Source organism: Nannobrachium achirus (assembly GCF_963921795.1).
Source record: "Nannobrachium achirus genome assembly, chromosome: 10".
Lineage (NCBI taxonomy): Eukaryota > Metazoa > Chordata > Actinopteri > Myctophiformes > Myctophidae > Nannobrachium > Nannobrachium achirus.
Window position 1 is genome coordinate 31255611 of NC_137819.1, and position 15525 is coordinate 31271135.

At 43.3% G+C, this 15525-nt stretch overlaps 1 protein-coding gene across 7 annotated transcripts in view; it reads left to right on the top strand.

The window, feature by feature from the left end:
- Window positions 1-10879, top strand: part of trioa (trio Rho guanine nucleotide exchange factor a) — a 142114-nt gene extending 131235 nt beyond the window's left edge. For 5 of the 7 annotated variants that reach the window (XM_080735759.1, XM_080735761.1, XM_080735762.1 and 2 more), the window contains 10 exons: window positions 264-799; window positions 2522-2769; window positions 3822-3960; window positions 4092-4119; window positions 4410-4572; window positions 5147-5268; window positions 5974-6052; window positions 7000-7200; window positions 8046-8184; window positions 9055-10879. In XM_080735759.1, coding sequence (XP_080591885.1) covers window positions 264-799; window positions 2522-2769; window positions 3822-3960; window positions 4092-4119; window positions 4410-4572; window positions 5147-5268; window positions 5974-6052; window positions 7000-7200; window positions 8046-8184; window positions 9055-9618 — 2219 coding nt within the window. In that variant the 3' untranslated portion in view covers window positions 9619-10879. The remainder of the gene's footprint in view (window positions 1-263; window positions 800-2521; window positions 2770-3821; window positions 3961-4091; window positions 4120-4409; window positions 4573-5146; window positions 5269-5973; window positions 6053-6999; window positions 7201-8045; window positions 8185-9054) is intronic. The other 2 variants (XM_080735760.1, XM_080735765.1) reach the window with 1 other exon arrangement.
- The last annotated feature ends 4646 nt before the right edge of the window (window positions 10880-15525 follow it).

Below are 15525 nucleotides of genomic sequence, written 5' to 3' on the forward strand. Positions count from 1 at the left end.
GCAGATATACAAGCTCATAGCGCGGCACCGAGTGCCGCGCTGCGAGCTTGTATGTCTGCTATTTTTTTTAAATCTTGGACATTTGCAAATCTTTAAATATATATACAGTATATTTTTAAAGCAAAAAAACCTTTGAGCACCACTGATCATAGAAATCATAATTTTTCAGAAAACCGTTAGGATCTAGAAGAAGTTTTTAGGTATTTCTCAGGCCTAAATGGGTTAAAGAAGGAGATTTGAGGTTTTGCTTGCTTCTGATCCAGGTGGGTCCCCCCGTCCTGCCCCTCCTCCCTCGCTCCCTCCCGGTGGGGGTAGTCCCCAGGGCAAGCGCCCCCTGCAGGCCGCAGAGGACCAAGCACAGACCCTACACACACCTGCCACCGCCGTAGCCCCCATCCCCCGCGCCACGGTGGGACCCCTGCCCACCACCCCCAACTCCAAACCCCGGCCGGGCGCCATCTCCCCCCTGGCCCCCCCTCTGGCCACCCCTGCCTTTGGCAAGGACGCCCTCCCCCCTCCCCCTCCCAGCCCCGGCCAGAGGTCGTCCGGATCCGGGTTCTGGAGCTCCATGCCGGGGTCTCCGGCCAGCCGGCCGGGCTCGTTCACCTTCCCGGGGGAGGCGGGGGAGAGCCCGTTGCGTCAGCCCAGCCAAAACCAGAACCAGAGCCAGACGCCCGGCCCCGGGTCCGGCGGTCAAAGCCAAACCCACAGACACTCCACGCACAGCAAGGAGGCAGACCGGATGAGCACATGCTCCTCAGCCAGTGAGCAGTCCATCCAGTCTACCCAGAGTAACGGGGTAAGATAACTACCCGCTGCCCAGGCTTGTCTGCAGCCTACAGCCTCGGGGCTTCGCTCACTAACCCGGCGGGACCATGGGAGCGGCGAGGCGTTTTTTCCTCCCCGCCATTTCCTGTCTTGCCGCAGCCAGCTCTACTAATCCTAAATCCTGTACTACTCTGCAATGGCTCTCTGTCACCGTCCTCCTCGCGGCTCTCCGGCATCATCCTGTCTAGCTTTCACACAGCTTGTGTCTTTACTGAAGATACTTCATTCTGTCACAGCAGAGGTAGTCTCTTAAGTTCTTCTCTCTAACACTTGTTGGGACTGAGGTCCTACACTTCCCCCTAACGGCGCTTGTTCAACTCCTCTTCAGTGATTCTTAAATAAATCAAGGCTGTGCGTGCGTCTTGTTTTCTTTTTCCTACTCTAACTAAGCTCGCACTAACACCTGGTTAAGTGGTCGGCATTCCCTCCACAGTCTCTCTCTCTCTCTCTGCAAACTAACCTCAAGACGTTTGTGGTTCATCGCCACAAACGTGCTGGACTTTTTAACTCTCTCTCTTCCTCCTACTCCTCCTCTTTGCCTGGAATGACAGAACAAAGATGAATGAAACGGAGACCTCATCATCTTCCTCCTGCTTCTTCTCGCCATCCCAGTTTTCTTTTTTGATAGTTTTCCAAGAAGAACATTCAAAATACTTAAATGAAGATTGTTCTAAATGTCTGTTCACACTTGCTTATATCCTGACTTTGTGGCCTTCTTTGACCTTTTCCTTGACTAAACACTAGAGGTTGCTGTATTGTTTATTCTTAGCCTACTACCATAGAGATTCACACTGTCTTTAGTTGGAACATAATTCCAAATCATTGTCACATTTGTAAGAATTAAACCTAAAAGAATTGAGATATACCAGACTATTCATGATTGTTGTTGACGCCTGATGCCTCTCAAAACCCACTTTGTAAAACAATGTTATTATATGTTTCTCACTTAGATTTTGTTTTTGGTGCCATAAACTAAATCCCACCACTCCAAATTGATTGTTATGCATGTCCACTGGCACAGTGGCAATCAGAACTGCGGTGTCAAGCGGCAGCGATTGGCACCGTGACACCACAACTAACTCAGTGTTTGTCTTTACACTATTCATACGGTACTTCTGGATTATGATGCAGTTACGTTATTGAGAGACATCAGACTTCAATAACAGTCATGAATAGGTCAATACGTCTCAATAACTGAAAAATATATCAGAAATGTTTTTGAGGCAGATTAAATCCTATCAAAGTAAGAGTGACAAATGACCCGCATGTATGTTCCTTTAAAACAGGAATGGAAAAGATTAATTACAAAAATGACCAGACTTAAAGGGCCACTTCACCTCTGGGACAACCAGAACTTATTTTATTGCTGTTTGGGACACGATCAACACAATCCTGAGTAATTTTTTTGTGTTCAATCTGTGTTCTTAGATATTTTAGTATTTCAGCATGACTAGTGATGCATTTTGCATCATCTGTGATGATCGCTAGTACATGCTGAAATACTAAAATATCTCAAAAAACAGATTGAACACAAAAAATAACTCGGGATTGTGTTGATCGTGTCCCAAACGACAATACAATAAGATCTGGTTGTCCCAGAGGTGAAGTGGCCCTTTAAGACTGTGTTTAAATGTGTTGATCATACATGACATGTTTGTTAATCCTGCTGCTCCTCCTTGTGTTGTGTGTGCAGAGTGAAAGTAGCAGCAGCAGCAGTGTGTCCACCATGCTGGTAACCCAGGACTACGTGGCGGTGAAAGAGGATGAGATCAGCGTAGCGCAGGGCGAGGTGGTGCAGATCCTGGCCAGCAACCAGCAGAACATGTTCCTGGTGTTCCGCGCGGCCACCGAGCAGGGCCCCGCCGCCGAGGGCTGGATCCCCGGATACGTGCTGGGACACACCTCGGCCATCATCCCCGACTGCCCCGAGGGGACCATCAAGTAAGACCCCAGGGCATACATGGGCCACATGCGGCCCCCACCTTCGCTTAATGCGGCCCGCAGGTTGATACCGGAACCCTAACCCTAACCCTAACCCTTGATTTCAGCTGTTACAATTCCAAACATGGCCTGCTTTAATTCCATCAGTCTAATACTAGTAGCTTAATCACTAGTATAGTAGTATTAAAGTGTATTTTTTTATGTCCAATGTATTTGTATTTTAGGTTCATAAAGTTAACATGAGTATATAACTAAATGCGTTTGAAATTAAATCAAAATGTTACATTTCAGGATTCCAATTAAGAAATAACCAAAAATTATTCAGGATTCCAATTCAAAAGAAGCATCTATTGCTTCTATTGTATGCAATACTAGAATGACAAAGTAGGACGTAGCAAATATGCAATGTGGCCCTCTGGAGTGAAGGTGGAAATATAGTGGCCCTCGCCATCATCAAAGTTGCCCACCCCTGGGGGACTGTTAGTAGCATTTGTGAGACGGACGGATACGGCTCACCCCCCCTTGGGTGAGCCGTATCAGAACAATGATTCTAAAAACTTTTTAATTTCGAACTTCCGGATTGATAAGGGTTAGGCCACGGATATTGATAAATATATTATCCCGTAGCCTGGCGTTGCTCATAGTAATTCCTACTACCGCCAGGTGGTGGTGTTGTGCGGTCTGGTTTATTAACCAGGCTAATTATCCTGTGAACCCCAATCTACACTGTAAAATCCTGAAGTGTTACAGACCCTTCAAGGGTCCATTTGGACCCCTGGTGGTCCCTGGAATTAACATTGAGACCCATGCTGTGGCTTAGAACAGTGTCTGCCTGTTTGCGTGTATGTATGTATTTCTCCCCTAATTATGCAAAGATATGGAGTTACAAAGTGTCACCAAATATTTTCCCAAATATAAAGTTCCACCCGGCTCTGTGGAACCCGGAATCTGATTAATAATTACCCTGCCCCTGTTTGTTCCAGACATTTATTGGTAGCTGTTGTACAATCACATATGAAATGGGTTGGTTCATCTGTTTGTCTGTGTTGAAGTAGGAAGTCGTCATCGTGGCACACATTACGCATCCGCAAGAAGTCTGAGAAGAAGGAGAAGGAGGGAAAGAAAGAAGTCAAGCTGGAGAACGGGTACAGGAAGTCCAGAGAAGGCCTGGCCAATAAGGTTTCTGTAAAGGTAGGAAAGGCTGTTGCGTACGTCTTAGGAGACTTCAGGGTATTTATACCTGTTTCTGTATTATCACCATTATTATTGAATACACAATGTATTACCTTTTCTCATCTGTCATATTTGCTCTGTCTTTCCAGCTTCTAAATCCAAACTACATCTATGATGGTAAGTGATGATATCAGTCATTATCTTGGGTCTTTAGTCAACTTGTCAATTCCATACATCCTTTAGCATCATAAGTGTTGGGCTGCGCAAGAGCTACTGCCAAAACTGTCTAACTGGAATCGTAGGCGGCACAGCATGTAGCCTGGTACTTCGGGTTAAGACAATGTATAGTAGGCACTAGGCATTCGTTTTCCAGACTTAATCTGCTAGTGAGATTGAGATAAAACGTTTTACTTATTACTGGCTTCATTTGATCTTTGCCCCTCGATCTTTCCCCTGCCGCCCTCCAGTCCCACCAGAGTTCCTCGTACCCCTGAGTGATGTGACCTGTGACAACGGTGAGAGTGTCACCCTCAGGTGTAAGGTCTGTGGAAGACCCAGAGCCACCGTCACCTGGAAGAGCCCCAACCAAAGCAACCTCACTAACAACGGCCGCTTCAGCATTGCCTACAGGTAAAGAAACATGGCTTGATACATACATGACTTAATGTTAGCTTAAAGGACGCCTCAGCATTTTGTACATGTAAATAAATATTACCGGAGGCTCCGATACCTACAGTAGCCAAGTGATTGAGGCGCAGGTGGTGTCTGACAGTGGGTCCCAGGTTTGATTCCTGGTCCGGTGGTTCAGGCATGCCTTTATTATATTAGGACTTTGCATGCACTTATTCACCTATACAGAGGCAAATTATATATATTTTGAGCTATTTATTTGACATTAGAAAATAGAAATACGTGTTTACAGATTGTTATAGAAGCTATTTTGCATATAGATATGAATGCTGGTGTGCCTTGAGATTGAGACTCCATCTCCATGAAGCTCCAACGTCCATTAGTGAAAATGAAAAATCATCCTTTGATTCGAAGCCCTAGGACTGTTATAGAACATACAAAGCAGACATTCAGTGTGTGTGTGTGGTGTGTGTGTGTGTGTGTGTGTGTGTGTGTGTGTGTGTGTGTGTGTGTGTGTGTGTGTGTGTGTGTGTGTGTGTGTGTGTGTGTGTGTGTGTGTGGGGCTGTGTGTCAGTGATACGGGCGAGGCCACCCTGAGGATAGTGGGCGTGTCCTCTGAGGATGATGGTGTTTACACGTGTTTGGCCACCAACGACCTGGGCAGTGTGACGTCATCAGCCAGCCTCAGAGTACTAGGTGGGAAACCTGGCATTTGTACATGTATTCATTACCAGTAAGACGCCTAAGGGCGAGGTCGCGCAGGACGGAATTTGCACAGGACGGAATTCATTTGCAAGTGTGATTCGAGTTGCGGTTGATTGTTAGTTGGACAAAATGTGGACAAAATATTTGACCAAATGTGGATTTGACTGACGTCTGACATCATAGATGTCTTGTGTTATAGACCACTGAGACTCACTCAATATGTCCATATATGGGCATTACAAGCTATGAGCTTAATAATGATGACATCAGAGATCTCCATATATGTGCATTAAAGGGACAAGGACGGAATGTGATGTCACAATGTGATGACACAACAATGTGATGTCATAGGTCAGCTATAGACATACTGATGGATATCAGGGATCTCCATATATGGGCATACAATGGGCATACAAGGGACAAGGAGGGAATGTGATGATGTCACAATGATGTGATGTCACAACAGGTCAGCAGCTATAGACATAGAGGCGTTACTCACTCACGGACGTACGGACAAGATGTGACGGTGTTCATAGTTAACGGCGACCTACGGTCCCAATAAAACTATATAGACGGGCAGTGCATCCTTATCTCTGTATAAACGAAAGTCCTTGACATGAAAACGTTTGAGAACCACTGTTCTATTATGCAACTGTAAGGCCTTGCATTGACCTGCTGTGTTGATGTTTGTTCCAGCTGTGTCCAGTGATGGAATCAGGGTGATCTGGAAGGACAACTTTGAGTCTCAATACATTGAGGTTGCAGAACTGGGCAGGTAACTTCTATCTCCATAACATTGTCCCCCATGTTGCACACCCAAGTCTATAAAACAGTGTTTTACAATGACTCATGATGACTTTTTAAGATAATAATAATACATTTTATTTATAACGCACTTTACATTCTTACGAATCTCAAAGTGCTACAAGGCAAAACACAGATAAAACAACAGCATAGGCAACCTGTCCATTACATAGAACCAAACTTAGCTTGACTAATGGGTCAGATAAAAACTAAGCTAAAACAGGGCAAAGGGGGAAAAAAATAGGATCATTAAGGAAATGCTTTGTTAAAAAGGTATTGAAAGCATCAGTAAACTGTGGCGCTCTCAGGTGTTTGGGGAGGGCATTCCACAGACTTGGGGCTGTAAAGCAGAAAGCCCGGTCGCCCATGGTGTGGAGGTTGGTGTCGGATGATGATGTTAAGTTGAACATGTAATGTTGATAACAAGCAAACAAAACGTCTCTCCTCCTCTTACTGTAATACATACACCAGGCGATCGTTAATATATCCTGGTTGCAATGTCTGACGAGTCCCTCTCTGACGTGGAGACTGCAACATTTAACCCATTAATTCCGGGAATGGCATCGCCACGTTAGATTTTCACCACTTTAACCATTATTTTATGCTTTAACTATAAAATAAAAAAAATGCAGATATCCAAACTTTCGGTGCCGCGCTGCTTGTAGATCTGCTATTTTTTGAAAAATCCTGTACATTTTGGAAATCTTCAAATATGTTTTTAAAGCTAACTTTTTGTAAATCTTTGCTTCTTTTGAGGTAGGGGACGGTGGTCAAATACATATATTTCTATGTGTTCTTGACATTAAAAGGTTTGTGCGCCACTGATCATAGAAACAAAAGTTTTCCAGAAAACCATTAGGGTTTAGAAGACACTTTTTTTTTCAGACCTAAATGCAAAGCTTGCCCTTTTTTCCTCAGGGGTCGTTTTGCGGTGGTGAAGCGGTGTGACGACCGAGGCACCAAGCGCTCGGTGGCGGTCAAACTGGTGAACAAGAAGCTGATGAGACGAGACCAGGTGACCCAGGAGCTCAACCTGCTCCAGAGACTGCGACACGCCCACCTGGTCAGTCTCATCGACACGTACGAGACCTCCAGCAGCTACGCACTGGTCCTGGAGATGTGAGTGTTGGACAAGTAGAATGTGGTACTCCAGGGGTCTTCGACGTTTTCAGGCCAAGGACCCCTTAGTTGAGAGAGAGAGATGAAGCAACCCTTCATCTCACAACCCTTTCATAGATTCCATGTACTGAAGTTTCATCGTTTGACAGCACAATCATCAGTGTATTTTAGATTCATCTCAATTTGTGTTTTCAGATATTTAACCCCTTGAACCGTCAATACTTAATAAACTTGCCCTTTCACTCTGTACATAGTCTGCTTTCCCCTCTACACCAGACCCCTTTGCCTAAAATAGCTGATCTACTATGTTGTGAGCTTGTAGATCTATTTCTGCTAAAGTTCTCAGAATATGGATGCTAGGGTTCAAACGGTTAATATAAAAAAGGAGAGAAAAGGTTTCTATCACACAAAGATTTGTTACCTGTAGTAACTCTGAGGACCCCCTAGGGGTCCCGGATCCCTGTTGAAGACCCCTGTGCCTCAGGTAAGTCAGTGACTGTGTTTTTGCGGTTAATAAAATAAGTAGAGCCACAATTCCCAACCTTTTCTGGATCAGGGCTCACTGGAAAATGTGTCTCGGCTGCCGTGATAGTCACTGGCATGACTAAGATAAAAGACTAAGATTTCAATATTTAGTCGATTAAGACTAGACTAAGATTAAACAATTTCAGATGTCTAAAATAGGACAAAAACTAAATGTTATTCAAAAGACTAAGACTGATTCAGATGTTAAAATAACACTGCACTGAAGTAGAGGCTTGTGCGATGCAGGTCTGAAGTGTTTTTAATCCTTATTGATGGGGTTTTGTGCGATGCAGGTCTGAAGTGTGTCTTTTGTGTTTTAGGGTGGATCAAGGCCGTCTCCTGGACTACATTGTGAGCTGGGGGAATCTGACCGAGGAGAAAGTGGCCTGCTACCTCCGGGATATTCTGGAAGCTTTACTCTACCTTCACAACTGCAGAATAGTACATTTGGATGTAAAAGTATGTTTATTTCACCCGTTACAAAATACATTGTGTCGGCAGTGACTATCATTAGTGAGCTTGCTGGCAGCAAGAACCATAAATGTTATTGTCACTGATATAATTTTTTCGTTATGGTTTTTGGACCTGCATTAATACCCTCGTACTTTCTCCTAGAAACTTTAAAATGTTCAGCTTGTTCTGGAATCCATCAGATTTTCATTTACTTATTGAAATATTTTCATATTTTAAATATATTTTACTTTAAAAATTTGAGTTCAATCTAGTCTTTCATACTTTGAAACCTTAAAGCGTCATTCAAACTTGTAAAATGTTCAGCTCAACATTGTTCAAAAAAGAAATTCTGATACTTTTTGTGTGATCAGTTTAATTATTCTTAGTCTTTAGTTAAAAATGTTTTCAATTAAATGCTATTGTATTTAAGCTTTTAAAGGTACATTGCACTCAAATGCTGTCTACTAAACACAATCAATAATTCTATTAAACCTTTTGTACGTAAGTTACACACTCATTTTACTTCAACTATCTATGCTTCTGAAGGTACGTTTGTCTCAAATGCAATTTATACTAAACATATTTTTCTTTAAAGCTGTTAAGCAAGCCCAAGCGTGTTTCCCCTGGAACCGCTTTAAATGTGTGTGTGTGTGTGTGTGTGTGTGTGTGTGTGTGTGTGTGTGTGTGTGTGTGTGTGTGTGTGTGTGTGTGTGTGTGTGTGTGTGTGTGTGTGTGTGTGTGTGTGTGTGTGTGTGTGTGTGTGTGTGTGTGTGTGTGTGTGTGTGTGTGTGTTATACTGTGCGCGCGTGCATAGTATAAAACATAATATATTCCATGTAGGATAATTTCTCCAACTCTTGTTATCTCGTCCGGCAGCCTGAGAACCTGCTGGTGGCCCACGACGCCAGCGGCCAGCCTGTGGTCAAACTGACAGACTTTGGCGATGCCGTGCAGCTCAACAGTGCCCACTACGTCCACCCTCTCCTGGGCAGTCCCGAGTTCGCCTCCCCCGAGCTGGTCCTCGGAGAGCCGGTGTCCGTCACCTCCGACCTGTGGAGCCTAGGGGTGGTGACCTACGTGCTGCTGAGCGGCGCCTCTCCCTTCCTGGACGAGAGTGCCGAGGAGACGTGCCTCAACATCTGCCGGCTGGACTTCAGCTTCCCCAGGGACTACTTCCACGCCGTCAGCCAGGAGGCCCGGGACTTTGTCTGCCTGCTGCTCAGGACAGACCCCGGCAGGAGGCCTCCGGTCGGCCTGTGCCTCCAGGAGCCCTGGTTGCAAACCGGGACGGGGAACAGCGGCAGCCGGGGCAGGGCGGAGTGCTGCCTGGACACCTCTCGCCTGGTGTGCTTCATAGACCGCAGGAAACACCAGACGGACGCGCGGCCCATCGGAGGGATCCAGAGCTTCATCCAAAGTCGCCTCCAGGCCAGAGTCTGATGGACGGAGGAGGGGACCAAGAGATTCACTACTCCAGCCCCCTCCCGCGGCCCCCTATACTGCCTTATGTCTTGTTGTGGAACGGAAAACAAACTGGATACACAAACAAGTGTGCCGTTTCCACACAAGATGTGATGCTGTATGTAGGGATGCAGCGTTCCCGTCGGGAGTTGGGCATCTCGGAAGCCTGAATGGAAAGAAGTAAAAGGAGGGGAAATAACGTATGCTGATCTCATCCTCTTTCAGAGAATGTCCGTTTTTAAAAAGTCTTGTAGTCCTTTCACCAATGAAATTGAGACCTGTTGAGGTCCAAAGCCAATCAGAGCCCTAGAGAACAGAGTTCTCAGCCAATCAAACAAAGATGGATGTCCTTGTCTACTGCTGCTTGCTGGTTTCAACTCAAAAACAGTTTTTTTTAGTAAAACACAAATGTAAAAAAAAATGTATTAAGTAATTTATTTTCCTTTTGTGGGAGTTTGAGCCGATCAAAAGAGCCAAGCGATGGAGTCTAGACGCCACTGCACAAAGTAGCAAAGCTTTCAGGAGGAAGGCGATGCTAAGAAGCTAGCGATAGCGGCAAGAGCAATGTTTGCCCCTTCCCTCTTACTGCTAGAGAGGGAGAGAGACGCTCCGTTGTTGCTCTTTTACTCTGTACGTCACTCAAAGACTTTGAGAAGCAACCCTTTCTTAATGAAATATTGTATAGAAGATGAAATGCTGTCCATACATTTTCAAAAACCTGTTTTGAGTTCAAATAAGAAAATGAATTAGAAAATGCTCATCACTTAAAAGGTTGCCGTGCTACTTTGGACTCCATAGACTCTACTCTGGAGTTTCCAGGGACTGAGCTCCCTGGCTTTGCTGAGACGTTTTTACATCTGACCATGTGAGCTTTTACCATATGTACCTAATCTAATGCCTGATTCCCACTCAGTTGCGCACTGGAGCGCAACTAAGTAGAAATCACCCTTAAGATACCATGGCAACCATGTTACAAGTGATGATGCTGCACTGTCCAAACCTCTGAAAAGAAGCGAAAGACAAAAACGATTCATTGTTGCTTTTACCAGATCAAACTTATGTTGCGCAGATATAAGATGTTTAAGCCTTACTTTGTATATAGACTTTTAACTGCCTTTTCCCTCAACGTTCAAAATGGAAGCCTGCCTTTTCGGGAGGCGGGACAAATGAATCACACAGATGTAACGTAGATTGTTCATGGGCAGCAAAGCCCGAGTGGCAGCAGGGATTGCCAATCAGACGCGAGCGGGAGGGAGGGGAGGGGACAGATTACTGTAAATGCACTCACTGTATGTTATGTTTCTGATTCTTATGTGCAATGTTGCGGCTTTAACATTTTATGCAACTATTTATGAAGACATCTGTTGTATCTGTAATAAATCTAGAGAAAAGCATGTACGTGGTACTGCAAGCTCTGCTGGTAGTTGTGTTTATTTGATTTTGAGTATTAGGACTTCTAGGCCAATTCTTAGGAGTCACAATCTACACGGCACTTATGGTTTGATCAAAATCATGTTGACACTTTTTTTCTTTTTGTACTGTAGGCCTATGTAGTTGGTACACCAAAGTTGCCCTAGCTTTACAGTACTTAAGATATTTTATTGCGATTATATTTTGCTTAATTTAGGCATATTCTTTCTATACGTATGAGAAGATTGTTTACACCCATTTATGAATTAATTTAGTTATTGACAACCTTTGTTGCAGTTCTGGGAAATGGGAATGAAAGAGTAAGACACAAGCTGTTCATGATTCACGTGCAATTGAGCAGTTTAATCTCAAGATCTGAGCATCTTATTATTATACATTAGATACATACTGTACATGCCATTCAGTCTTTATTCGTGCAGACACTTATTTGCCAAAAATAAATGATTTATTTTTTACCCTCTTCCCCATAGAAGACCTACCTCTTTTCAAATATTGACGGAGGCATAAGATAGTTCTTGTTTTGTCCTAACACAAAGTAAACAAGAAATTATACTTGGTCCTAGTGGAACAACAAATGCTTCGACACCCTCGCCCTGGCATGTTGATGCCTTTGCTGGAAATTAAAACCCGAAAATGCTCTGCCAACTGTTTTGTCAATATGAAATATGCTTAGTGTATGTCACGACTCGATCCAAAATACCAGAAAGAGGACATCTAATTTACTAACCTATTATTTATTATAAAGGTGTGAATAGGCCATTAAAAACAGAAAAACATGGATTTGATACCTCAACGTTGCTTTCTTCCTTTTTTGTTTCCAGATTCATGTTTCATAAATTCCATAACTTTTTTATTTCTTTGCATGTATATTGTTTTGTACAGATCTTTTTTTTTCTCTCCCTGTGAATGTTTTTATTTTTGTCGTCACTTATTTGAGAATTAAACATACTGAACATGTACCCTGTACCCTACTTGACTTATTCTTTAAGCATAAATTACATTACAACCACTCATTTAAACATTTCAAGATAAAGCACCGTGACCACATCAGGCATGTGCCTGCTTAGAAAACTACTGTAGCTGATTTCACAGCATCAAAGCTTTTGTCCAGGTTATGGTTTGCACCCAATGAGTTTTAAGTTCAATTAAATACTTCCTTGCATGATTGTGTCGCTGGCCAAAGATACCCAATTTACAAGCAAGCATTGCAACACGCGTTGTGAACTTGTAGATAAAGACGATTTTCGACATGTGGAAGAATACTGTATATAGGATTACACTGAGCTACTGAACACAAAGTTGTGTTCTGCAAGACCTTTTCATGCTTATCGCAGGAAACGGTCTCTCAAAACTGTGGATATCTGACGTGATGTTTATTGCCTAAAAATGGAAGGACAGTGGATCTGAGATTAAGAATTCAGAAAAAGGGAAAAGATATTTAACACACACACACACACACACACCAGACAAACATTTTGTCCATAGTTGTCGAGGTGTGCATGTCAGTATTTTAGTTTCATGACATGGTAGGTGGTAGACGATCTGGAAAAGTCCTGGATTTTCACTGCGATGTAGATAACATGTATAAGATGGTTCATCTGATGGCTTGTTGTGAATGCAGACACCTGGAGAAACCATAGGAGGACAATATTAGGCCTACATATTTTCTGTCCCAATAATCCCATGTCACAAGAGTCAGAATAATGTGTATTTGACTTTGTTCCATTATCAAGATTAACCACTTGGGGTGTCGCTCTCCATTCCGACATGTCGCCACTCCGAAATTGACTTCTTATTGTCGGAGTGGCGACACTTCCATAGAGGTTAAGTTTAGGGTTAGGGATAGAGATAGTTTTTTTTTAAGCTTCTGTTTATTTGTTTATTCAACTTTTCAGCATGATCACAGATGTTTAAAAAAGACAGGTGCCATTAAAAAACACTGAATTATTTTGCTGATTACAATAAAAATCATAAAATGCATTTGCCTATCTAAAAGTCCATATAACCTAAAAACACTAATCTAGAATCCATTATCATTTAAGAGTCTGCACATGTATGGGATTGGTGATTTCTTGTATCTCTCAGTTTTGCATGTTGGAGTGTCCAGGTCGTCTCCATTCCTTGTTTGGCGACCAGAGATCTCCTTCCTGAGGGGGGTAACCAGTTTCTGAAGTTTGACTTAAACAGCTTCCTTGCTAAGTCCAGACACAGTTGGGTGCGCCTCTCTGCTAGGGTGCACAATGTGAGGGTGCAGAGAGCCTCTGTGTATCCTGAGTATCTCCGGCCAAGAATGATTTTGCAAGCCCGTTTCTGAACTCTTTCCAGTCTTTTAGTCTGGTTGACAGTCAAGGAACTGTGCCAGACTGGGACTGCATACTCCAGCACTGGGCGCACATAGCCTGTGTAGATCGAAACCAATTCTGTGTCTCTTGAACTCCAAATTTCTTGAGCCGACATAGGACAAACAGCTTTCTATTGGCTGAGGTCAGCATATAGTCCACCTGGCTGTCCCATTTCAAGTCAGCTTGAATGGTGACCCCCAGTACCTTTACTGTGTCACAAACCTCTAGTAGGTTTTGGTCAATGGAAAGTGTTGGCAGGGCCGGTTTTTCTCTCATGAAGGTAACATGTACAACTTTGCATTTTTTTGGATTGAGTTTCATCTTGTGCTCATTAACCCAGATGTCCAGACCATTCAGGGTCTGTTGGAGGGTGCAGGGTACCTTGGGCTTCCACGATTGGGCCATAGTCATATCATCCACATATTTCCAGTGGTGTGGTCCATCCATAGTTGCAGGTAAACAAATGGCTTAGTCTGACAAACAGAAGGGATGTCCACAACTTTGCTGCACTCAAAACAAAATGTAGGCTACAGTATTTCTGATGCATTTTCATGTTATTTTCTATATATGTTCAAATATTAATCTTCCAAGTGTCCTTAAACAAGAATGTTGCTTGTAAATTTCAGTGAATGGAAGAAAAATTACAAATATATAATATGAAATTAGACCTGCAATAATACATTTTGGCACCAAAATTGTCCTGACCTTGACTCCTATGTGTCCTGTCCGCTGAGTTGACAGTAACATTGAAGATTCTCATTCTCACACTAGTCTGGTAGAAGTCTTTCCTCCAGATCATCTTCATTGACTTTGGTGAACAACTAAACGAACAAAAAGATGTGTGTGGACCCCAAAGTTTACACTTTATTGTACACATAGCCTTTGCTAATTTGCAATACAGAACAAATAACAGCTTGACAAACAAATACTGCCAACCAAACAGACATCTATTAACACATTTGATGACATGTTGTAAAGGGATTATGTGCCATTCCTGATGAGGTTTGATGGTAGGCCTATTATTAGTTAGCCTATCTTATGAGTCAGACCAATGTTCTTCAACAGGGGGTCCGGTCCGGGATAAGGGGTTCCTCAGAGTTATGGGACTGCACATTATTATTTTTACATGAATAACTTAATAAACCCTACCTAGCATCACTGTTGTGAGGTAACATTAGACACAAATAGCCGATTAAGCTCACAACGCCTCATGCTGGGAGGCGCTGTGACGTTTGAGCTTACTTTTAGAGTAAATAATGGGTAAATAATATAGGCTATATCCCCCATCACTAATTCCAATGAAATGGCTACTGGACTGGCTCTGTTATCTTATCCTTTGTGCCAAACTGTTGACCTTTGGATGAAATGTCTTCTAAATAAAATAGACTGACTTGAAACTGATTATTAAATTAAACCACAACCAACTGCATGTCTAACCAACAGCATATCGAAACAACACGAAACAATTGCAGAGGTTAACGCTAACCGGTAGCTAGGCTATAAATTACAATTTTGCATACATAGGCTACACTTTCACTGGCCTAAATATTATTTTTTTCCCCCCCCAAGAAAATAAAAATAAATTTGCCGTTTGTAATTGAAGCCTGGTGATGCGAGGTTACAAGTAATCTAATCTTATCTGATCTGATCTGAACACTTGATATAGAAAGCAAAACAGCTGGAAACAAAAACAATTTGATGAGGAACACTTACACGTTGATTTAGGCCTAATGTCAATCAGATAAAAGTTCAAGTGTGAAAAAGTCGCGTTTCGAGCAGACTGTCGGTGTCTCACGTGGGTCAAGTCTGGTTATTTAGACTCGCGTTGTCTCCGTCGAAAACAAGCGCTCCTTCTAGCCCCGCCTGCTTGGAACCTCAACAACGTGGGCAACGTTTTACCGCGACTCGGTGTTTGTTTACTTCAGCTCGGCGCAGTTCAACTAGTGTACACAACCAAGTGCTCCCAGCCAACGCCATCTTCAACCAATCAACCCCCCCCCCCATCACGTACGGTGGGGGCGTGGCTACGGCGGCAACGTTACAGGTGCGGTTTTGTTGATATTTCCATGGAAACGTACACTGCACAGTAACCAATGAGCGCGTTTGTGACGTG